This window comes from Otolemur garnettii, unplaced genomic scaffold, assembly GCF_000181295.1.
Source record: "Otolemur garnettii isolate 467f Iridium unplaced genomic scaffold, OtoGar3 scaffold00021, whole genome shotgun sequence".
Lineage (NCBI taxonomy): Eukaryota > Metazoa > Chordata > Mammalia > Primates > Galagidae > Otolemur > Otolemur garnettii.
The window spans coordinates 388,016-412,541 of NW_003852416.1; the positions used below are offsets into that span (position 1 = coordinate 388,016).

At 49.4% G+C, this 24,526-nt stretch overlaps 1 protein-coding gene across 1 annotated transcript in view; it reads right to left on the reverse strand.

Moving 5' to 3' along the window:
• Nucleotides 1-24,526, reverse strand: part of BTBD16 (BTB domain containing 16) — a 51,093-nt gene that overhangs the window by 18,678 nt on the left and 7,889 nt on the right. The window contains exons 4-10 of the mRNA XM_023511764.1: nt 22,693-22,766; nt 20,723-20,866; nt 17,147-17,236; nt 15,923-16,037; nt 11,879-11,948; nt 10,213-10,343; nt 3,655-3,774 (exon numbers count right to left, since the gene is read on the reverse strand). Of these exons, the coding sequence (XP_023367532.1) occupies nt 3,655-3,774; nt 10,213-10,343; nt 11,879-11,948; nt 15,923-16,037; nt 17,147-17,236; nt 20,723-20,866; nt 22,693-22,766 (744 nt within the window). The remainder of the gene's footprint in view (nt 1-3,654; nt 3,775-10,212; nt 10,344-11,878; nt 11,949-15,922; nt 16,038-17,146; nt 17,237-20,722; nt 20,867-22,692; nt 22,767-24,526) is intronic.

The following is a 24,526-nucleotide window of genomic DNA, read 5'->3' on the forward strand; positions in this document are numbered from 1 at the left end:
TATATGGCATATCTGTTGGGTGTGGAACACAACATAATGGGTATATGTATAATGGGTATATGACATATATAAAGCAAGGGTATATGGCATATCTGGTGGGTGTGGAACACAACTACAAGGGGGCTAGAGTCCATTAACTACTTAACAAGAAATATTGTGACCCGGTTGCTTGTATCCTCACATTAGCCTGAAATTAAAGAAAAAGAAAAAGCAGAACTGATGAAAACATTGCAAAAATGGGTTGAATTGTGCGTCAAAATCACCAGCGGACTGGGAGAAGCGTAGCAGATCTAGTAAGCACTGATAGAAAACTAGTTAGGGAAATCTTAACTGGAAAAAACTGTCCCCCTTCCAGGAAGGTACTTCATAGATCATTCTGTCATTTAAATTGTTTCATCAACATTTGCAACTGTAATTAATTGGGCCACATAGTCAACTTCCTCCCATCTCATTCCTGACACTGTTTACTGCCTCCCTGGAGGCCAGCTTGTCTCTCCTACCTTTAAATGCTTCTGGAACATTCCTGCCAGCAGCCTCTGAAACTCCCTTGATTAGCCATTCCCTTTACTCACTAAACATTGTAGCTCAACTCCCTTGATGACCCGATGACAGTGACTTCATGCAGGCTCCCCCATCACCCCAGGAAGCAGATCTTGTGAGAGCTGGAGCCTTCCAGGTACCAACCAGCCAGGCCAGCAGCTACAAGGTCCCACATTGCTGCTGGTCAGCCCCAGTGGTCCTCAGGAGGGGGTGGTACACACTGGACACAGCTGCCACTAATCCTTGCTCTCAGGTTCAGGGTAGACACCACTACCTACCACCACATTCCTCTGAGTCTAGAGAAGAGCTTAGGATCCTTCTCAGTCCAGTGCACCCAAAAGGCTCTACCCACCAATAAAAATGGAAATTTGTCCGTGATCCCTACTGGTTCAAGGGGCCACAGTCATGCTGTTCTTTGAGGGGGGCTAAGCTACCTAGAAATGTTTGAAGGAAGCATGAGATTCAATAGGCTAGTATACGTGCAGCGGGGTGTCAACCAAGTGGGAGTGAGATAAGGGATCGTGAACTTTCTTTAACGTGCTTATGATCAACCTAGGGAGGCAGGGCCTGGAGCCAAGGCGCTCACAGGGGCCAGGCAGAGAGGCTCTGTTCAGGGGCTCTCCATCATGGTCCAAGTGAAAGAGGCGCAGAGCGGGCCGGGCTGTTGGCAGGATCCTGGGGCTCTGCAGACACCTTTGGGAGGTGGAGGCTGTTGAAAAGGGGGAAGAGTGAGCAGGTTCTTTCTCCGGGAGAACCAGCCACAGTTCTAAAAACGGACCACACAGCCCTCTGAGTGGGGAGGCCAAGGGCAGAGTGGGTCTGGATGCTGCAGGCGAAAGCATCCCAAGCTCCACACTTTCCCATCTTTTCTTGCAAGCTTTGCAGACCCAAGGCTTGCTGGAGAAGGGGAGTGGGCAGAGGGAGAAGGAGTGGAGGGACACAGCAGGCACTGGCTGTCTGGAGCCAGCCCTGCACTGCAGTGAGGGGACTCGGGCCCTTTTTTATTGCTTAGGGTGCAGCAGTGACAGGACTTGGAAACAAGCAAATGGTTTCAGATGAAGATTGGGCAGGATAGAGCAGTGCCGTGGCTCAAAAGGGTAAGGCGCCAGCCCCATATGCTGGAGGTGGCAGGTTCAAACCCAGCCCCAGCCAAAAACCGCAAAAAAAAAAAAAAAAAAAAGATTGTGTAGAATCAAGGGTCCTCGGAAAATACTGCCTGGAGATGTGAGGCTTGGGGGTCAAAATCTCAGTGTGAATGGAAAAGCTATGGTGATGAGGAGCGCCCATGGGCCTGACCCTCTGGGGCAGAGCCTTGGAGTCCAGCCCAGAGCGCTGCTGAAGGCCACGGGAACCACGAGCCTTAACTCCCTCCTTCCCGCTTGTTCCTTCTACCCTGAAAACACAGCTCCAGTGAGTCACCACGTTCTAGCTCTTTTCCTATCTCCCAGGGCTAAGCCGTTTCCAGTACAGGAGCTGACCCGGCGCCAAACAGCAGTTTCTCCTGGCAGGCATGACTCACTGGAAAAAGTGTCTCCTGGGCTATTCAAAGAGGGAGGTGGGGGTAAAACACTTGGGTTCAAAGCAAATTATATAGAAACTGAGCAAAGTGCACATAATTCTGGCACTGAATACTACTTTCCTCAAATAACGATTCAGAATAAAACGGGCTCCTTAGTTAACACAGCACACAGATGTTCCAGGAATGGAGTAAATGCTTCAAAACGCAGATGAAACTTGGCTCAGTCAGTTTGCTGATGAATACGTGAGGACCTGCTTATCTGCTAACCTCACAGGTGCAGAAGAAATGGCACGTCTTTACCTCCATGGGGATGTCTTATCCCACTTGGGAGCCCCACTCCTGCTGAGGTGGGGAACAGGAACCTAAACCTGACAATGAACGGAATGCTCCCTGTCACTTCCAGTCCCCAGCGGTCCTCTGAGGACACCTGGGGCTGTCTTTGGCTACAGGTCATCACACGCCACAGCCAGCTCGGGGGATGTGAACGTCTTTCACGATATTGTAACAGAAGCTAAGGGGACAGAAAAGGACCCCAGTGACTACCTTTCTACCCTCTCCCAGCCTGCTCCCCTCCCCATGCTGCCAGGAGACCACGGCAGGCTTTGCTAATGGGACACTGTTCACCAAACACAAAGAAAACACGTGTGGGCAAAGACACAGAGAGGAGGAACAAGGTGCCCAGCAAGGCAATCTTAGAGGTCCTTGGTCAACAATAAGAATAGTGAATCTCAAGGGAGCCTCAGGATCTTTCTAAACCCTATACCCCACAAATGGCTGCTGCACCAAGCTGCAAGGGTCCCAGAGCGGAATCCTATCTGCCCTACCAGGAGGGGGCAGCAAAGTGCTTTGGGCTGTAGCCGATCTGGGTTCAGGTCAGGCTGCATTCCTTACTCCTTGTACAATCTCTGACAAGGTATTTCATCTCTACCTTAGCTTCCTCATCTGTAAATGGGAATAACAAAACCAGCCACTTAGTATCAAGCAGATTAAATAAGATGACAGAGAGATACCGCACTTAGTAAAGCTTGTTTAAATGGTGCCCACTGTTATTACTGTAATTATTATTTTTCTTTTAGTTATTTATAAGTTTCAAGAGTTATAATAAATGGGATCAATGCTGTGAAACCTTTGTTCATTCAAATGCTTTTTCATTTGCCCAGAAAAATGCAGGATTTTATGTTATCTGGTGAAATACAAACAAGAGTGAGCTGGTCTGATGTAAGAACATTGAGAAATGAAGTTTTTAAGGTCAATACAGTATAGTCATTTTCTGAAAAAAAAAAGGGGGGGTACCTTTTGCATCATGTCTGTTACTGGTCACACAGGAAGTTCCCAGAAGCATGTAATTATAGTCCTACAACACCTGCATGTTATTTACTTTTCCAGGTAATTTAGTGGTTCAAAGATATCCCATAATCTTAGGCCACATAAAGAAAGCTGCACTCTGGATGATGCTATGAAAAATTACATCCTTGGTGTCTTTCTCCCATGATATTACGAGCAAAAACAAACAAATAAACAAACACACAAACAAAAAAACCCCCAGTGCATGTACATTCATGTACATTTCATCAATCAACACTAAGTTATGTTACCTGTTAAAAAATGTCAGCACGGTCTCATAAATCGGAATTGCATGAATTTTGTTGTTTAGTTGCAGGAAGACCCACAAGAGTATTGTCTTCAGGAGATGAAATTCACTAAAGGTAAACAACCTGGCCAAAATAAAAGATTGAGAAGAAATGTTAGGAAATCGCAAAAAAACAAAAAACAAAAAACATGCTGCTTGTAAGAAAATGGGAGTTAAAGTGAGTCTAGAAATGAGGCAAAACTGCCTCGGAGACTGCAGGTTTCCCCTCCAAAGAGAAGGCAGATGACCTGGTCCAGCTCACTCAACTGCTGAAATACTAAGTTGGAATTTGAATCTTAGCAGCCTGACACTGGGGCTTGTGTTTTCACCCATCTACTGTCCCTCTGCCAAATAAAAAAAGAAAATAAAAAAGAGCTCTTACTAGGTGCTAGGTGTTCCAAAGATGTTTTCCGTAGATACTTTTATTTAATTCCACACAATAATTCTGCAAAGTTGGGATATAGTCCTTACTTTTATTGATGTAGAAACTGAGACTAGCCCTGTGTTTATTTAAAATTGTAATATTCTGTTCATCATAGGTTTTTGCACTGATTTTGATTTTAAAATATTGCACTAAAATATAGTTTACCTTGATGATTGAGTTTCGTGGGTGCCCCTTAAATTGGATACCCCGGGTGAGTTTTCCATTCACCTTGCCCCAGTCCTGGCCTTGAGTTAAGGGGGCGAAGCCCTGACAACTTATTCAGGTCACACTGTTCTGGGCTCAGACCCGGGCACTGGGCAGGCTAGGATCTCAGCTCTGCCCCCAGACTGGTGGTGGAAGCCCCAGCAAGCTGCCTAGCTGCTCACAGGTACAGTTTCCTCCACTGTGAAGAGTGACCATAGCAGTGCTTAGAGGACAGTGGGGAAGAATGGATGAGGTGGCACACTGCATGGGTTTCCTACAGCTGCTATAACAAATTATCACCAAGTGGCCTAATACAACACGAATTTATTATCTCCTAGTTCTGGAGATCAGAAGTAGAAAATGAGCTAAGATCGGGGTGTCAGCAGTGCTGTGTTCCTCCCGGGGCCTCTAGGGAGCATCATTGCCTTGCTTTTCCCAGCACCTAGAAGCCACCTGTATGCCTCGGCTTGTGGCCTCTTCCTCAATTGAGGATTCGCAGAGCAGCATCTTCAAATCTCTGAGGTTCTGACTCTCCTTTTTTCCCTCTTTACATGTAAAGGACCCTTTAAAGGACCATTGTGCTCACCCGGATTATTCAGGGCAATCTCCTTGTTTTAAAGTCATCTGATTATCAACCTTAGTTTCATCTGCAACTTTACTTCCCCTTTGCCGTAGAAACTAACATGATCCCAGCTTGTGGGGATTGGGACGTGGACATCTTTGGGGCCATTATTCTGTTGACCACATAGATACAAAGTGCTTTGCACAGTGCCAGGCATGTGCTCCCGTGCTCAGAGAATGGGAGCCCTTATTTACGGGAGTCCTGGCTCCTGAGCCTACACCGGGCCATCAGCATTGTGAGGCCCCCCTCAGGAAACAGAGGTGCCAAGGAGCGCCAGTTGCCAGGAAACGTCAGCTCCACACAGCACGGATGTTTCCCAAACATCTTCTCTGACAGTCTCTGATGGTTACCTATGAAGCCACTTTAACATTTCTCAAACCCGTTGATACTTTTGGTTCCTGACCGTGCACATAGCACCTTGGCTTTAAAATACATCACAGCCTTGTCGTTCACCACTTTGTGTGGTTGTGGTGGGTGGAATCCAAGCCAAACTGTGACTCTGAAGGGCAGCGGAAATGTCACCCACCTCTCACGCTATTTCTGGACAGAGTAGCACCGTCTCTTTCCTCTGATTTGGTTTTCAGGCCTCCTACAAATGCATGGGCTTTGACTCTGGCCAGACAGGACCAAGTTTGTCACTGTCTGGGCAATGACAGTTGGCAGGAAGGGGAGACTTTTCACAGAGCCCTTGACATAATGCCCCCACAAAGAGCTTTGTCAGCTGGGCTGGGAAGCAACATGGCTTCCAGTGCAGATGCCACACTTGAAGTCCTGCAGCCCAGAACATCCTCTGGGATCTTACTCCAGAGGGGTGAACAGCAATGTGGGGAAGTCATCTATGAATCAGGATCCTGGTTTTATTCTTGAAGGATAAATATCGAAGTAAAGCCTTCTGCCTGTAGGACAAGGTCAATACCTAAACGATTAGTTCCTGCAACAAGTGACCATGCCAAAGACAGTTCCATTTACTTAAGAGCTCTGATGGCCTCAATGAAGACAGAGCTCCCAGCAACTCCAAACCTCCTCCAACGTGGGTGAACACCCAGGCTGTAGACTCTGTGTTCACTGGTGGTCACTGCGGCAGTTGGAATAAAACAGGCACTCATTCTTTAGGAGAACATAATTTTTTCATAGGACACTGTCCTCTATTTTTTATTGAGAAAATTATATATAAATAAAAGCTTCCTTTAGAATATAGGAATAGAATAGAATATAGAATAATGGCCTCTAAGATGTCCACGTCCCAATCCCTACAACCTGGGATCATGTTAGTTTCTATGGCATATGGATGATAGAGAAAACGGTGCCTCAGTGAACAAGGATGCCCACTGCAGCATCATTTGCCATAGTGAACAAAACAAAATAAAACAAAAGGCCATTAGGAGGGGAACGAAACAAGACTGCTATGTATTCATTCCATACCCAGAAACCTGCACAAAAATTCAAATGTAATGCTAATTAGATATGTAAATATCAACATGGAGAACACAGCTCAGGATGTTGGTGAGTAAGCCGCAGAATGTTACGAACTCTGAGAACATTTATGTGAAGTTTAAATGTTTGCAAAGCGATATTAAGCATTATTTAAGGATGCAGACATACGTAGTAAGAGAATGATCGCATGGATTGGGCCCACGCAGGTTCCTCACAGTGCTCCGATTATCTTTAGGAAGGAGGGAGGCAGAAAGTGAGGAAGGGGACAAGATGGGGAGAGAGGAACTTCGGTGATTTCTGCTTGATTGGCAATGTCTGATTTCTTAATTCAAGAGAAAATGTTACTATTTGTTCATTTGGAGAGATGAATACAGTTGTATTTTGTGTTATTCTACTTTCACAATTTGTTTTAGAGTATAATATCAGTATCCATATTGCTCTTCAATATTGCTCTCATCAATAAAGAAAAAGAAGGCCTCATGCAGAGCACATTAGTGGGCTGCTCATGACCATGGGGGTCTCAGGCCATGTTTGAATGTTGCGTGGGAGGACCTTAGACTAATCCGGCAACCTCCATTGGCAAATGGTAGCAGCACTCACTTCACTGGGTTGCTATGGGAGTTCATTGGATAGCCCACTCAGCACGGGCAGTATACCACTTGTGTTAGTAATTGGTAGGTGCTGTTACTATTACTAGAGAAGCCTCTGGAGCTATTGCCTTTGAGATGGATGCTTGGGGTGGATGCCCACACTGGATGACTAGCCATGTAGGACAGGCATGACAGTTGGACCCAGGTAGCTCTTCTTAGGGATTCCTGAGACCCAGAGATGCCTTCAATCACAGACGGGAAGACAGGGAGAATTGGAGACACGGGAGTACAGTGCCCTGTTGCCAAGTAGCCTTCTGTGTAGACGGGAGCCAGGCAGCCCTCTGAGGGGTCCATCCTCACAAGTCCACAAGGAGCTTGGCTTCCAGGAAAGCTGAACTTGGAATGAAGGTTTCTTGACATTAGAGTCAGCAGAACAGGGTAACCTAGCTGTGACCTCTTAGAAGAAAATTAACTGAAAATCAAAGGCCCAGGCAAATAACTTAAAACCAGAGGCCCAGGAGGTCAGGACAGCTGTGTGTATTTTACCCCAGGTTATTTACAAAATGGAAAAAAAAAAAAAACAGAGGAAGATGAGGTAAAAGACTTCAGATGATGATAGCTGAATGGCCTGGAAGTGGAAGAATCTGCTAAGGAATGGCTGCTGTTCAAACACCTGTGACCACAAACTGAGGGACTGGCCACAGCTGGTGGCTGGAAGGGTGGTTGGGAGGGGCCAAGGGATGCCCCACCCCCAAGATTGGAGTTTGGCATTTCCATGCATCCATCTTGCTGTGTTGCTGGAAGCCTTGACCTCCACAACAATAAGGAGGGGTGCAGCACAGGCAGCAAGACGTGGGCTTTCATTAGCCCTTTCATCTCAGAGACAATAAGTGAACCTACAGCATGTGGTTGTGGGGACAGAAAGGCCTGGTTAAACTTCTAACAAGCTCCCCCGTTCCCACTGACTCCCACCTCTCTCAAGCTTTAAAGCACGCAGCCACTGGAGAGATCAACCTTAGATGGTGCAAACCCGAGTTGGGCGAGCCATCAACAAGGGCATGTGGGCAATGACATGTCTGCAGCCACACAGGGCTCTTCCCTCTCAAGCAGGGATAGCTCTAGACTATCTGGGCAGACAGCTCCTGGGGAGGGGCCGGAGGAGCAGGACCCATTTTCCACATCAGTCATGTCTGCCCAGCTGGTGAGTCTAGACACCCGACACGTAATGTTCTTGACCTCTTTTCCTGCCCTGCATACGTTTTGTCAGGCTTATCCCACCACTAACGTTCTGCTTGTGGTCAGACACTTTTTTCTCCTTTCTTGGTTAAAAGCGACCAGTGTGGGACAGCTCAGCCTTTCCAAGGGAGGGACAGTGTTACGAAAAGTCCAGAGATGCCATGTTTATCTTTTCTTCTGTGATTGCACAACCTTTACTCTGTTGGAGGCAAAAGGAGCTCCTGAGTAGGGAAGAGCAGAGAGGAACACAGTGGAATGACTCTGGATGCACCCCACATCCTGGACGGGGGCTCGGGGGTCTCCCTCAGCACTAAACCTCTGCTCTGCCAACCTCATGTCTCCATAAGGCACTGCGTGCTACTTAGCAGATTCAAACCAGCAGTAGAATAAATCTTTGCAGATCTAATTTCTAAAATCAGAATGCTTTCCATCACATACACACGAATAAACACAGATTTTCTAATATACTACTCAGATTTTTAGTAGAATTGAGTTTTCACCTTTTGAAATCCACTCAGTGTAACTAAAACTTGGGTAACTTGGCCATGGGGTACCAAGAGAGGTTTAAAGGGTTCTGAAGAGACATAACAACTAAAGGCAATATGTGACACTAAACAGCCTCTTACACAGGGGGCAACGACATGCTATATGGGACAGGATTGGATCAATGATGTTCAAGTATTACGCCGATGCTAAATTTCCTGAAGTTGATAATTGCCTTGCCTTGTGGTTATAGTAAAAGTTCTTTTTCTTAGGAAATAAAGACTGAAGCATATGTAGTAAAGAAGCATCATATATATACAGCTACAACTTACCCCCCCATATAATTCAAGGGGGGGTGTATATGTAAATTAAATGCAAATTAGAAACACGGCAGAAATTGAAGAGGCTGATTCAGAGTACAAGGCATGTAGATATTCTTTGTACTATTCTTGCCATTTTTCTTCAAGTTTGAGCTCATTTTCTGATAAAATACTTTTTAAAAGACTGAGAAAAACAAACCCAAACATCTTCTGCTTAGTGATTTCACATCTAGGAATTTAATGTGGGGGAATAATCTGAGATGAAGGTAAAGATAAATGGACAGATGTTTGTCAAGGTGATATTTATATTGGTAAGACATCAGAAATGACTTAAAACGCCAAGCATTGAGGAATGGTTCCATGAATTACTGGAGTGATGGGAAGGATCCTGGCAGGGGACAGGCATTGGGCAAGAGGGTCAGTTTGAACAGAGGCCCTGTGGGGGCCAGGGCTTAGAAGGACGTCTCAGGAAGGGCCCTGTGGCTGCCACAGGATATGTGAGATAGAGCTAGATAACAGAGGCAAAGCCCCCGGCTAGAGGTGTGATTGGAGGAGGGTCCAGAGCAGAAGCAAGACAGAGGTAGAGATCCGCATGGAGGTCCCCAGGAGAGATCCCCACGGGGGTCCACGTGAGACTACGAAAGTTTGGCTAATGCTCATGGAAAGAGGCCTATGGAGCTGGGCTCGACCTGGAGGTAGAACGGACTTCAGAGTCAGAGTGTCCAAAAGGACTGTCAAGGTTCTCATCTATGCAGCTGGTCAGGTGGTTGAGGAACACTGGGGGAGTGGTGGAGGGCAGGAAAGGTCAGGGGTCACCAAGAGCTGGTCAGAAAGGTTGAGCAGGCAGGCAAACATCTGGGTCTAGTTATTCAGCAGAGGAGTTGAGGCTGGACGTATAAACTGGTAAAAGGTGTTTTCTAAACATTTCTTATGCAGTAGTACCTTTTATTTTTTGCACTCAGGTGACTGATGAGATAGTGAGCATCTGGAATGCCTCTGTCCCTACCCAGAAGAAGAGATGTGAGAGGAGTCCAATCCAAGCACATTGCTCTGGACAGCCAGGACACGGCTGTCCAGGGGACAGGAAGTCTAGAATGGCAGAGGACCAGGCACATCCAGCAGGGGTGTGGGTGCAGCCCCCGGAGCACCTCCCGCCCCGCGTGGGCCCCCATTCCCTCCCTGGGGCAGTGCCCCTGGCACCAACTCTGACCTAGGGGACTTCAGCACTTTGTGGAGCAGGTCCTGTGGGATTTTCCGGAGGTGGATCTGCTTCCCCACCAGAGGGACCAAGTTCATCTCCAGCCACTTCTGACAGGCGATGGTGAGCTGTTCTTCCTTGTACTGAGAAGGCAAGAAAAGCCAGTTGAGGAAGGAGTCCTGAACTCGTGGCACCCTCTGCTGGCCGGCCACGATGCTGCACGTGTGCTCTGAGAGGCAGTGTCACCCCGCAGACCGGCTCAAACCTTTTCTACAAAATACACCAATTACAGCAGACACTGTTTTCTGAGTGTTTGTGCTGCTCAAGGTGCTGCCATTGGTTGATTTAAGTCATTGCAACCCTATGAGATCAGGTCACTACCATCCCTATTTTGCCGATGGGGAAACTGAGGTACCAAGTTTCTGTTCTTGCCTGAGTGTTCACAGCGAATCAGTGGCAGAGTTGGATGTGAACCCAGGCAGCCTGACCACAGGCCTTGCACATTGGCTAATGTCAGTAACCGATCACAGAAGTGCCCACGGGGCGTACCTCACAAGGAGTCCTGAGGTTTTGAGGGCACAGAGCCAAAAAGCAAGAATAAAAGGGCAGGGGAGGTGGAAAAGGTTTCCTGGGTCCCAGCCAGGGACCTGGAGAGGGTCTCAGTGCACCTCCAATGTCCTCAGAGCCTCGGGTCCTGGGGCCCAAAATTTGCCAAGAAATGCCAACTGGTATGTAGATGCTACAGAGAGTGGCTCTCAGGTTACCATGGGGTGACGGGGAGGCTGTGATGACAGGAGCACTGTGACATGCTGATTGAACAAGAACCCAACTTGAGGACTCTGTTCACGGTGTGAGTGTCCCTCCAGGTCACTGTGGCCACATGGAAAGAGCCAGGACCAGGAGGCCTAAGGTTTGACCCAGTCCTGCCCCTCAGAAGCGGGTCCCCCAGGCAGGCTGCTGCCCTTCTTGGCTCTCAGTTTTCCCTTTTGATAAAATGACAACTGGATTGTTTCATTTAATCGCAACTCTGGCACCTGACCAGACCCCGGTGGGTCAAGGTCTTACAACTCTGGCAAGAATGTCCTGGAAGGTCATCTGTAGTCATAGTAAGAAAGGCTGTGCTGCTTTTGTCCCCTAAAATTAAGACCTTTGTACATTTTTGTTGTTAAAATATCCTTTTAAAAAGAAAATGATGTTATTAAAAAAATTAATGTGTTCACTTGGCAAAATAAAATATTGCTACTCTTCAGTTGGTGTCTTCTATATATATATATGTATATATATATATATATTGTGTGTGTGTGTGTGTGCGCGCGTGTGAGAGACAGAGTTTCACTATGTCACTCTCATTAGAGTGCTGTGGCGTCACAGCTCATAGCAACCTCAAACTCTTGGGCTTAAGCAATTCTCTTGCCTCAGCTCCCAAGTAGCTGGGACCACAGGTGCCCGCTGCAATGCCTGGCTGTTTTTTATTGAAGTTGTAATTGTTGCTTAGGTGGCCCGGGCTGGGTTTGAACCCGCCACCCTCAGTGTATGTGGTCAGTGCTGTAACCACTGTGCTATAGGCGCCATGCCCAAATATATGTTTTGTAGCTGGGTCTGGTGGATGAAATCCGAGCATCTGGGGTGCTCTTGAAGGCCCCTCAGGCACCACATACCCTGCCCAGCCTCTCCTCACCTTGCAGCCTGCCATGTAGAAGTTCTTGATGGTGCTGGGTGAGAGGACATCTGTCATCACAGACACACACCTGTAGGGAATGAGATGCAGTTACTGGGGTGCATCTGGAGATGAGAGGAGCCCCGTAGTTTCCCCTTCAACTCCGGGAAGGCAGCAGAAGCCTCTCACGGGGAAGAGATCCCTGCCTTGGGGGGTGTGGACATACAGCCAGAGGACAAGACCAACATGGCCTGGGCCTCCATGGTTAGGAAGAGCTCTGGGCTGAGGGAGATGAAGCCAGAGATCAAATCCTTCAGGAGGAGACAGAGCAGCCTTAACAGCAAGGAGCAGGAGGGTTCAAGGTGCTAGAGATTCAAGTGTGGCCAAAGCGGCTTGCCCTTCCCCTACCTGTAAGACTACAGACTGCCAGAAAGCAGCCTTACCAGTGCAAACCCACCTCAAGTGCCTGCTCTGTGCCACCTCTGTTGGTGGTTCTGGAAATCTCACCGTGGACAAAGTCCCTCTCCTCCTGAGTTCATGGCCTTACTGCCGGAGAGGGTAAAGCCCCCGGTATGAGGGGCTGAGAGAAGGCTGGGTACAGCATTCCTTGCTTTTATCTGTTGAAACTCACAGGCAGCGCCAGCTGGGTCTGGATGAGGGGTGCAGAAATGAGGTTCCCAGAAGCTGGCATCTCCTCCTGTGCCCCCCTTCCTGGCTGTCATCCCACTGCCTGAGCTGGACCAGCATCACCAGGACACACCAGAGGATGCAGGGCAAGCCCAGGGCCACCCAGGTCTCTGGGCTCCAGAAGAGTGGGTTTCCACTTCCAAAAAAATCTGAGGGACCAGGCAGCTGCCCAGAGGAAGTTCAGCCCATACAAAGGTGAGGAAATGTCCCTGTGAGACTGAAGGAGCCCCGTGACCACCGGGGAGATGTTCCGTGCTTATGCGTGTTTGTGTGTATGGGCATATGTGTGTGCATACACGTGCTGGTGCATGTGACAGCCTATCTGTACACATATGTGTATGCACACATGTGACAGCCACAATACCAGCTGTGACTCCATCCCAAGCACCAGTGCAGACATCGTTGTGAGAGTCAAAGGCCCAGCACCCAGAGGAGCCCTCATGTACATCCTTCATCCTCTGAAGGTGGACGGCCTCAGCTATATGTGACTCCGACCTCAGCAGCCACCTAGGCAATGTCCCACTGACTGGGAGCACACACTCTCGGAGGCTCCTGCTGCCACCCCGTCACCTGTACCATCAGCTCCTCGCTGGCAGCCCTCCCAGCCCTGTGGGTATGGCCCACCTTGGCCTCTGCCTGCCATTTCTGGTCCCTTTGCAATTATCTGTAGCATCTCAGACAGGTCTCATCAGCTTCAGGCAGGCCTCAGTTTGCTCATCAGTGAACTCATAGTCTGGCTCATTATCTCCAAAACCCTTTCTGTGCGGGCATTCAGAGCTAGGCGGGGGAGGAGAGAGGAAGCCTGCCGTTCTCAGTTTGTTCCTGGAAAAGCCGTGGGGAGCATTCTGAAAGTAAGAGGGGGCCTCCCATCTGGGCCTGAGGTCATGCAGTGGTGGACAGAGGTGGCCATGAAGGAAGAGAGAGGCTTCCCTTCCAGCACATGGTAGGGAGGTCTTCCCCAACAGCACCGGGAAGCAGCTGCTCTGACATGCTCGGGTAAGGAGGCTGTGGCTCAGTAGTAATCACACCTCACAAGGCTGTGCTGGCTGCTCACGGGTGATACACGCGATGGAAGGGGTGTGGGGAACCTCAGGAAAATCCAGACTTCCCACCGCACCACCTTCAGGGTCAAGACCCAGCTTCTTAGATGGCTCTGCGACCCTACACCAGCTGACTCTGCCTATGACTTTATCTCCTGTCTGCCACAGCTGCCCAGCCACAGAGTTCTGCCTGTGCTGATGAGCTGGAGTGCCTTTCCAAGGCTCTCAGCCCCGACCCAATGCACATCCTCTATAGACAGGCCCAGGTCTGGGCACCTGATCCCTCAGCTCATAGGGTTTCTGCAATCCTCAGGTTGAGGCTCCGGCCCAAATCATTTCGGATATCCGCAGCAATGAGGCATCAGCTCAAGAAGCATTTATGGGATTGAAGCTGGATGTGTGGACCCTACAAAAAGTGAGATGAAACCTGTGAGGTCCCAGGAGAGATCCTGTCTCTGCCCTCTAGAGAGGAGCTAATGTCCTCTCTTGGCCTGGCCTGGATGGATGGGACATTCACTCAGTTACTCAGATGAGGAACCACAGTTTAGGAGATGAAACGAGCCAGACAGACATCTCCTGCCCAAAGTCTCCTCTGTAAATGGAATGACATCAGGAATTAGGAAATGAAAAAGCTACAAAACACAACCTCTGTCTTCAGGACATCCCTAAAAAAGCCCAGCAGGAGGAACAAACATTCTAGAAAAATGAATCCCGTTAATGATTTTCCACTTAGTTCATTTACACTTGCATAAGCATTAGTGGAGTGGAGGAATATTACAGGATACACAAAAACTGGGGTGGGGGGTGGTTCCAAGAAATGTGCCTTCTTATCTTAGGTACTGACTTTACTAGAAATTAATCATACACAGCGCAACACTTTCCATGTGGGAATCCCCACCCACCTTTACTCATTTCCAGTGTCTTGGAGAGTGCTGGACAGGAGGTTTCAGAGGGCAGGGAACCTGCCTGTCTGGTCCCTCACTGTCTCCTTGGCATCCTGGAGAAGCCAAGAAGTGGTCCTCGAAGGAGCAGGTGAGTGAATGAAGGTGTGATCAAACAGACAAGTGAGTGACCTTAAGCAAAACGTACCTGACCAAATGCTATGGAAGGAAGGGTCAGGACCATAAACGAGCAGGTGACCACACACCCCCTCACCTGAGCAAAGTAGAATAGTACAATGCTGGGGTGCAGGTTATGGGGTCCCTTGGTCCCCCTCAGATCCTGACTTCTCTACTTAGAAGCTGTGTGGCCTTGGGAAAGTTACCTTTCAAAGCCTCAGTTTTCTCATCTGTAAAATGGGCATAGTAATAGTACTACCTCTCACCCCAGTGCTGCAGGGAAGATGATATGCAGTAATCCTTTCAAGGAGTGGGGAGAACAGTGTCTGACCATGTGCCAACACTCCCTGATCCTCAGCAAAGGCCTGGGAAGTAGGGCAAAACTATGAGCTGCACTTTATGGCAGAGACCACAGAGGTACATGGAGGCTAAGGAGCAGCTCACTGCACGGCTGAGCACAGACCTTGCATCTCCGTGCTTGGTTGCTTTCAACTCTGCAAAAAAAAGTCCAGTGCAAACTGGGACCTCTAATCCTCAAGTTTCCCTCATACTTTCAGTGTCCATGAGCTCTCTAGGTGTCCAGGAGCCCAGGTATAAAGCTTGTCAGGATGAGAAAGCTTCCGGATTAGATGCCAACCCACTTTGAATGCCTCATGGTCCACCCTCAACCTGAAGAAGCCCTGCTAAGGGACAGCCCAGGAGGGAGGCTATGCTGGAAAACCGGCAGTAGGATTGACAGACAATTTTAACTTTGGTCTTTGCATTTTCCTCTCTTCCAAAAAAAGGTCTACAATGACCATGTGTGACATTAGTAACAATAAAACTACGATTTACAAGAAAAACCAAGGCTTTCACTGCACGAGCAGAAAAAGTGAGGCCTGACAGTAATGGGAAAGATCAGCTTGTCCTCCAGCGGCCAGCTTCATGTGGGTACAACCCGATGGAGGAAGACATTTTAGCCAAAAATGATAAGAGGTGACGTGTATAGGCAGGCCTGGAGGGAGGGCTGCTGGAGGCCCTCTGCAGGCCCCCAAAGCCTCTCCCAGTGTTAGACATTCCCCCAATTACCTTTCATTCCTGCAAGTGGAGTGAAAGGAAGAGCTTTCAAGTATGAGCTTATAACGTGGGTGTGAATTAGCAGCTCACTTCTCTTCCAGGTTCAAAGCTGTGCGGTGCATTAGCCAAGGGAAGAGGAAAGTTCCATCACATGGGACAGGAGGCATCCTTCTGATTTTGCCTAGGGCTGGCCCTGGCCAAGCCTGGCTCCTGCCCTTTCTTACCTCTGAAACAGGCTGCTGAACTGGAGGATGTGTGCTGAAGCCAGCACCCCCAGCACCTCCTCCTCGTTTATCTCCACCTCGTTCATGTAGAGGTTCTTCAGGGCCGTCGCAAAGGCTGGGGAGGCAGCAGCCGAGAGCTGTGTCAGTGTGGGGCTCTGCACGCAGGACACACGCGTGCACACACACACACACACCCTGCCCCTCCCTCCCTCACTCCTGTCACCAGGCTGGCAGAGGTGCCCTTACAGCAAAGGCACCACTCTTCCCAGGCAGTTGATGACCTGGGTGCCCAGCCTCCCCAAGGGAGCTGAGGCAAAGCTGAAGAGACCTGGGCTGCTGCTCTAAGGGTCCTCCTTTAAGGCCATGCTCAGTCTGCACTTTGGGATGAGACCTTTTGGGGTTCTCTCCTAGCCTGGGGTCCATGGCCTGTGCAGAAATGTAACTGCCAAAATTCATGCCGAGGGTGGTGTGTAGGTGGGGGCAGTTTTTCCTCTGGAGATGACATGTAGCTTCCAGCAAATTTTCCTTGGAGTCTGAGGACTTCAAAAAAGGTTAAGGACTTTTGGAAAGAGCCAGAATAATTTGACAGTTCAGGAACTGAACTGCCCTGGCTAGGGCCCAAATGGACGTGATCCCAAATGGTGCTGCCATGACACCACAGTGTGCTCTGAGGACAAATGGCCAAACCAGTGCTTAAGCGGAGTATGTACTGACCTAGCCGTTCTTACACCCAGGCCATCACATGATGGCACGAGTGTTGCACTAACACAGAAGTCTGTTTCTGGGTGGCTGGGAAAATATGGAAGCCACCTGGGTGGCTTCTGCTGCTCAGAGCCAGCGGGGGTGGGGGTGGGGTGGGAGGGTCCTTGGCAGGAAGAGGCAGGTAAGTGCTCTCTGAGAGCAAGGTGGGCCCGAGGGCTGCCCAGGGCGGTGTAAGCCCCAGGAGGGGAGCTACTCTGCCTCTGGGTCTACCTGGGAAGCCTACTATTCCCTTCCCATCTCTGCAGCCTCACACCCTCTGTTCAGCAGCTTCCATTTCTCCAAGTCTCCCCAGCTTTCTTATCCCTTCTTTCTTTCCCCATTCAGGCATTTTTAATAAGCAAGCACTGACCAGCTGTACTGCTTATTTGTTGTGTTTTGTTATTGCTCGTCTGTGTTTGAAGCTGGGAGGATCATCTGTTCTATGGCCTGCTCAGAATTAGGAAGACAGGTGCATTACATTACCAGCGTTAGTGACCAGCGGGTCATTGATCTTCAAGGAAATGATAATCTTTTTTACTGGGGCTCTTTCTTTGGTCTTCTCAGGCGATTGAACTAGTAATGGAAATTAGAGAAGGATATATGCACTTGATAACCAGAGTGAAGAGGTGATGAGAGACTCCCATTGCTCCCCACACGCCCTTGACCTTGGCATGTATCATACTATATTTTGCTTGTTTAGTGGATGCATTTGTAAAACAATGATTTGTTTTGAAATAGTTTAAGACTCACAAGCAGTTATAAGAATAGTACAGAGAGTTTCCCATGTACCGCTTACCCAGCCTCCCCTAACGATCTTTCATAGCCACTGTGCATAGTCAAAACTGGGAAATTGGCACTCACACTGCATTCTACACACTTACTGCTAGCACTCGGTCTCTCTCCCTCCCCCCACCTTCCTCTCATTAGGCAGTGCGAAGGCAGAGTGGGCTGCCATCATTTCTGCACTCGGCACACCTGGGGCAGGGCAGGCACGAGGTGGTCACCGTGCTCCCACCTGCTGAAGGATGAACATGGAACTGAGACATCCACCCTGATCTCCACTCTGACACCCAGATCACCAAACTGGGGGCCCCTGCCAGAAGGAAGGGAAGGGAGCTCAATTTATCACCAGCCAAGTCAATCCACTCAGAATCTTCTAGAACGTGAGTTGCAGCATAGCTTTGCTCCTCAGCAGCACCACGCACCCTTGGCACAGTAGCCAAGGCCCCACCAGCGGCCCTCAGACCCACGTGGCTGCCAAGCCCTGCCTACCACATCGCCCACAGCACCCCAACACTGCCTCCTCTTGACTTGCTCCCCAGGACAGTGTGGGCTTCCACCCTCTGACTCTACCTCACTGGGGGCTTGCTAACATGCCCCCACCTGCAAGAGGCCTTCCCTGACCCCATAGGTAAGGTGGCACTCCCACACCCACCTCCCTCCATAACTGGCTTTATTCTTCTTCATAGGCTGACCTCGCCAAGACCTGCTGCCATCATACCACGTCCCTGTTGATCTGTTGTCTCCCAGGCAGCTCAGCCAAGAGGGGTCACCTGCTGCTGGCCCCCCACACCCACCACAGTCTTGCACATGCTGATGCTCAATGCATATCAGCTGAATTGCTGGAGTCACGGATTCTGTCAACAGGGAGCTGAAGGTTCCAGGTAATGAAAAGAAATGAAAGAGGGAGGGGCAGGTGGCTCACACCTGTAATCCCAGCACTATGGGTGGCCAAGGAGGGAGTATTGCTTGAGCTCAGGGATTCAAGACCAGACTGAGCAATACCAAGACCCCATCTTTAAAAAATAGTGGGGTGTCATGGTGGGTGCCTGTAGTCCCAGCTACTTGGGATGCTGAGGCAAGAGGATCACTTGATGCTGTGAGCTATGACAGTATAGCACAATACCTCTACCAGGGTGATAAGGTGAGACTGTCTCAAAGAAAAGAAATGAAAGAGCCAAAAAGCACACCATTCTTTCCAACTACAAAGACTGCAAAAAAAAAAAGAGAGAGAGAGAGAGAACAGAGATCCCTTCCCCTCAGCCTCCCTGGCTACCCTCTGCCCTGGCTCAGTGGAGGATGTTGTTTGGCAAATACCCACGGAGAACCTGGCAAGTGCCGGGATGGTTCTGGCTCTGGGTCACTGTCCTCTGTGGTGTGACAACATGGACTCCCGTCTGCTTGTGCAAGCCCCGCATCCACCCCGTGGTGTGGAGCACACATAGAACACACGCGAGTGCCCAGCACGTGGTAGGCACACATGGGTGGCAGTTCATTACATGGACCATGTGTTGTGCTATTGATAGTGCTGTCTCATCATTTGGGGTTTGCTGCTCTGTCCCCCTAGATGGTAAGTTCCTAGCACAAAGCCTGGCATAAGGTAAGCGCTCAGCATTTGTTGAAGAAAAGAAAGAATATTATCAGCTAGGCCAGGGTAAGTGGAAGACAGAAGTTCAACACTGCCTCCAGGGTAAGTACAGCCCCAAAGTGGGGGAGGAAAGTAATAATTTGATTTTACTCTTCTGAGGTTCTCCAAAGCCAAGGTGGCTGGTTTGTGTTCAGTAAGAGCCATTTCCTCCTTGGATTTCAACCTAGCGGACAAACATGCCCTGCTCCAATACAGCTGCTGCCCAGCTCTCATTGGAAGGAAAACCCTCAGCGGGGAGAGCCTCATGCCTCTCTGCAGAGCCCCCACTCCAGGGCTTGGACAGAAACTCCAGGGCAGCACTGCCGGTAGCGATAAGGTACGCTCTGCTTTTAAGGCATATAAAGGAAAGTGACTGTTCTCACTGAAAGTCCTAGAAACACGAGTCCCAGGGCCTGATCAGTCCATCGTGCCTACAGGGAGACCTTGGCAAGTTGTGACTATCAAGAGCACTGGGATTTCATCTCTGCAGCTTCCCTGAGGTCACCCGGCCAGGCCCAGACTCTAGCAGGGGGGCTTGCATCACAGTGGCTGTCCTAGCAGGGCCAACGATTTTCTTTCTGGGAAACCATTCTAGACAAGTTCAAGACCATAACAATAACAATGACCCCATTTCCCCTTCCACATTCTCTTGTTTTTCCATGAACTCACTGTCTGGTCACCAAAGCCCTTTGTGGATGACCTGGGGAGCTTTCTGACCTGGGCACAGGGGAGATGCAAGAGCCCAGTTCTGCTGCTGAAGATGACAGGACAGGTGCTCAGGGGGAGCAAAGAAGACCATGAGTGAGCACCAAGGCAGCTGTGGTTCTGCGGGAAGCCGCACTGGCTCCCACGGCCCACTCAGCGCGGAAAGGCTGAGTCAGAGGCTTTGAGGACAGCAATTCCCGCAGGCAGCGGGGCTCTCCCTCCAGCCCTGGGAAGAGCAGTCCCTGGGGGCTGTGGCTGCCTGTCTGACTCTAGAATAACAACACTTTGCTGCCACAGCCTGGAAATGCGATCCCATCCCCTCTGGCATGCCAGCTGGAGTGGGGGGCCTTGAATTTTCCATGACACCTGCTCATGAGTCAGCCTGAGGGGATGCCAAGCTGTTGCCCAAAAAAGAAGTTGGCAATGTGGCCAGAGAAGGCTTAGAGAACCACTGGGGATGGTAGGGATTTAAAAAGAGACAAAGAAATGACCTAGATTCTTTTTGGAGTGAGGTGAAGTTGGAAAGGCAGAACGATAAAATAGATGCACACACGTGCACAGATATGAGAACTGTGCCTTCCTGCCAGAAAACTCCTCTGAGCACTCAATACAGACCATTTTCTCTTCTTTTAGAAGTAGGTAAAGTCTTTATGTTTTAGTTGGCCAGACAAGACCTGGGTTATTATTAGGATAATAACCGACATTTACTGAGTGCTCACTTATGTCAGGCTTTGTTCAAGAACTCCACACCGACGACCTCCTCTAGTCTCCAAAGCCCTATTTTGCAGCCAAGGAAACTGAGGCTAAGTCACATGATGAAGTCACACCACGGGGTCTCACTTTTAACTGCCAGAGTGACCATGGTCCCAAAATATGTAACTAAGTGCCAAGCTGAGGGTCTCTTAAGCTAGAGGGCACTGGGGCTCCAGGTGCCAGTGACAAAGTACCTCGCAGAAGCTTCTCCAGTTCCTGCAAGGGGCTCATGGTGTCCCGGGTCAGGGCCGCCAGGTAAAGCCTGGTTAAGGTCTCAGACTGAAAAAGCTGGGGCTGATGGAGTTCCCACTTGAAGCCCAGGCATTCGAGAATCACATCTGAGGAGAGCAAATGACACCAAGTGAACATCAATAGACCCCGAACCAAAGTCGCAGTAACCTCCTCCCCCTTACTTCTCTGCTCCCTCACAGATGTTAAGCAGACCAAGTGGGCGAGCAGCTTCCAGGCCTTTCAGGAACAAACCGATGAAGTGTGGGCCTCAGGGACCTGGGAGGGGGACACTGCAGTCTTATAAGGAACATCGAAGCTGTAGGACTTCACAGGCACACAGCTGTCCTCCAGCATGGGGACTGGAAAAGGCCTCGTGGAGCAGGGGGGCAGCTGGGACACTCCTGGGGCCTCAGCCTGCCTTCGTCTGTTACAGCCTGGGCATTATCGATATTTTGGGCCAGGTAACTGTCAGGAGTTGGGGGGGGGGGGAATGTCCTGTGCACTGACATTCTGCAGCATTTCTGCCCAGTTGTGACAACAAAAAAATGTCTCCAGACATTGCCACTTGTCCTCTGTGGAGTAAAATCCCTCCCTAGTTCTCAATTGAGAACTACTGGGCTGTCAGTGCCTAAATACCACCTGTGTGAAAGACAACGGCCAAGTGCAGCACAGCGAAGCCCGTCAGAGAGCAGCATCCTCGCAAGCCTCACTTTCTGCAAGGGAATGGGGACCACCAGAGAGCACATATTTCATCAGAAAGTCTGAAATAAGGGGACAGTATGAACATGATAGCAGACTTTAGAGAGTCTGGCCTGTGGATGGCAGAGGCGGGCAGATAGAAAGCACAAGGGTGGCAGGCTGGGTGAGGCACAGGAGGTTGTGGGAAGGAAGGCTCGGCTCCTGTGACGGTGCAGAGCGGAGAGATGGTGGTGCAGGGAGCAATCTCCCCAAACCCTAAGTTTCAGCGCCAGACAGGATCTGAAGGGCTGAGAGTCCTATCTACTTACTTCTTGGCTTTGCCATTAGTTTGACGGTGTGACCTTGGGTACTAGTTCTTCTTCCTGTTAGCATTATTATTATTATTCACCCCAACTGGTGCCGGGGTTCAGGACCTGGGTTTCCATCTCAAGTCTTGGATAGCCTTGGGTGGTCTGATTATGCTGGGTTGGAAAAATATCCCACCCATTAGGGTAATTATAGGCAGGGGCAGAATTGTGGATAACGTATGGGCATCGGTTTCCTTTTTCAGGATGGCCAGTGCCTGGTAGACATCAATAATCAATCCCAGAGCTCTTTCTCCTGAACCAGGAGATGCCTTAAACTACTTCTCCTATGCGATCTGAGTTGACAGATAAGCAAAAATATCTATTAGCCTCTACTTGGAAAGGATGCTGGCTCTGATCTTGGGCAGCCACCCCATGGGGTGCAGTTTACGAAAAAAAGAAAGAAAGAAAATGCTGCTTTAAGGAGCTGAACTGTTCAGCATCTTCATGAGGCTCAATGAACCTTTTTGTAACAGGAAGGACCAATTCTGATTCTTGATCTTACTTCAGAAAATGCTTCTGGGACAAGTGAAGATGTGGACTCCAAGTCATGACTGGTGAGAGCCCAAAGGGACAAAGAATAGCTGTCCCGTGCTTGATGGTGCTCTGATTAGTCTTCTGATCCAAAGGCTGTTTACTGACATCAACATATTTGTCTTTATTGTGGCCATTGGCATATGAAAATCTGTTTGACAAGCTTGGTTTTGTTCATTACACATTGGACAAATATTTACAGGGCACCTATTATATGTTAGGCTCTGTGCAGTGGATAAGATTTGCAACTTTGTAAACTAATGACCTGGACTATGAGCTGGTTTTTTCCCACAAGGGCCACAAGACACCCTGAGGTCAGCAACATTCTGACTTAATCCATAGGTGCCAAAACTCACCTGCCTCCCCGGTTTGGATGGGCTTGTTCTTGAAGTTCTCAGAGAAAAATTTCTGAATTTGTGAAATGAATAACCTCAAAAAAAAAAGAAACAAAAATTCCAGGAGTTAATACTGACATTTTCCCCGACTGCAGCACACATTATTCTAATACAAGCCTCCCCCAAAGCATCCATTGACCAGCCTGATCATATCTCGCCATTTGTCTGCTGATTTGAAAACTGTGGGCTGTCTGCTGGCTCAACATACTGATTCCTGTTTTGGTTTCTGGGTCTTTGGACCTTGCTGAGGAGACATTTGAGGCTGCACCTGGTTGCTTGAATGACACCACCTTTGGCAAATGTCTGAAACAACATCTGATATATATATAGTAGGTGCTCAATAAATAATCTGCTGGAGAAGAGAATAGAGGGTTCTGCTCATTTCAGGGACATTACCTCACCAAACAGTTCTATTCAGAGGTCATTCGGGCCCTGTTCTCAGCATGTCCAAAAGCTAAATTCAGAATCTACCCAAATCCTGTCCTGCTCCCCACCCAGGTTCCTATTTCCGGAAATGGCAGTGCCAACCTGTGGCTGCCAGTGCAAACATATGAGTGCTGGAATATCTCATCGCTCGCCTAGATCTGTTGAGATAGCTTTTGAATCTCTTGGCCATGATCGCCATGACCTTTATCCACACCACCATCATCTTCCTCCAGTCGCTGCCAACGCCTCCTGGCCTCAAACTTTGGATGCACACCCAGCAGATCTGGTCCTGCCCCTCTCCTGCTGGGATTCCCCTCACAAGCTTCTGGCAGAAACTCCAAACTTCCTCAGCACGGCCAACCTGCTTCTGTCTGCAGCTTTGTCTGTCAACCCTCCTGCTCTGACCCTTTGAACAGCCGGGGCCCGGCTCCTGCTTCTTTTCCTTGCAAGCACCATTCTCTCTCCCAGACGCTTGCCTTGCCCCCTCCCTTGCTGAGTGCCCACTCATTCTTCAGGATAACCTGGCCTGAGATTACCCCATTAACACTCCCTAGCAGAGTCTCGTGGCTGCCTACTGGACCGAGAGGATGTGTTTTACTGCTGTGACCTCACACAAGCCATCACTCACATGCTTAGTAAGTTCTGGTCAAATAAACGAATGACAACAAGAGATAAGAGGTTTTCCCATAAACACCATGTCCTCATCACGCCGAGTAAGGAGAGCAAACAACATTTGAGTCACACGGTCACGGTGTGAAGACGGTAATCCCAAGAAAGCCGAGTGAACCAGCCAAGAGACACTCGACAACCACAGCTGGTCTGGGTAATGTGGCGTCACCTTTGCCAGGCTGTTTTCCAGTGCTCCCAGGAGACCTCACCAGCCAGGGCACATGGAAGAAGCCTCGGGTGGGAGCTGCATCCTGAACTAATACGGACAACGGGCTGCCCTTTCCAAGGGGAGGGGGTGGCGCCAAGTGACTCAGCCAGGAAGGCCGTGTGAGCGTGACTTGTTTATCCAACAGGAGGAGGTGGACCTGGCCCAAGCCACCCCCTCACGCCCTCTCTCAATCCCCCTCGTGGCTTGGGTGACATGTCTGGGAAGGGTCAAGGGTTCAGAATGTGATTTCAAAATGGAGCAACAGGCTTTGGAAAACATGATGCAAGGCCCATGAGCCCCCCCACCACCCATAAACATCACTGTCGCCGGCTGAGCCAGGAGATGCCAGACAACCGAACCGCCCACACTGCCTTCTTCTGGGGTGATGGCTGTGTCAAGATTTGCCATTTATCACTTGGGCTCGGCAGGCCCTAAGGGCCAGGGTTCATCTTAGGCCCACAGGACAAGCTAATGGAGTAAAGGGCACCTTAG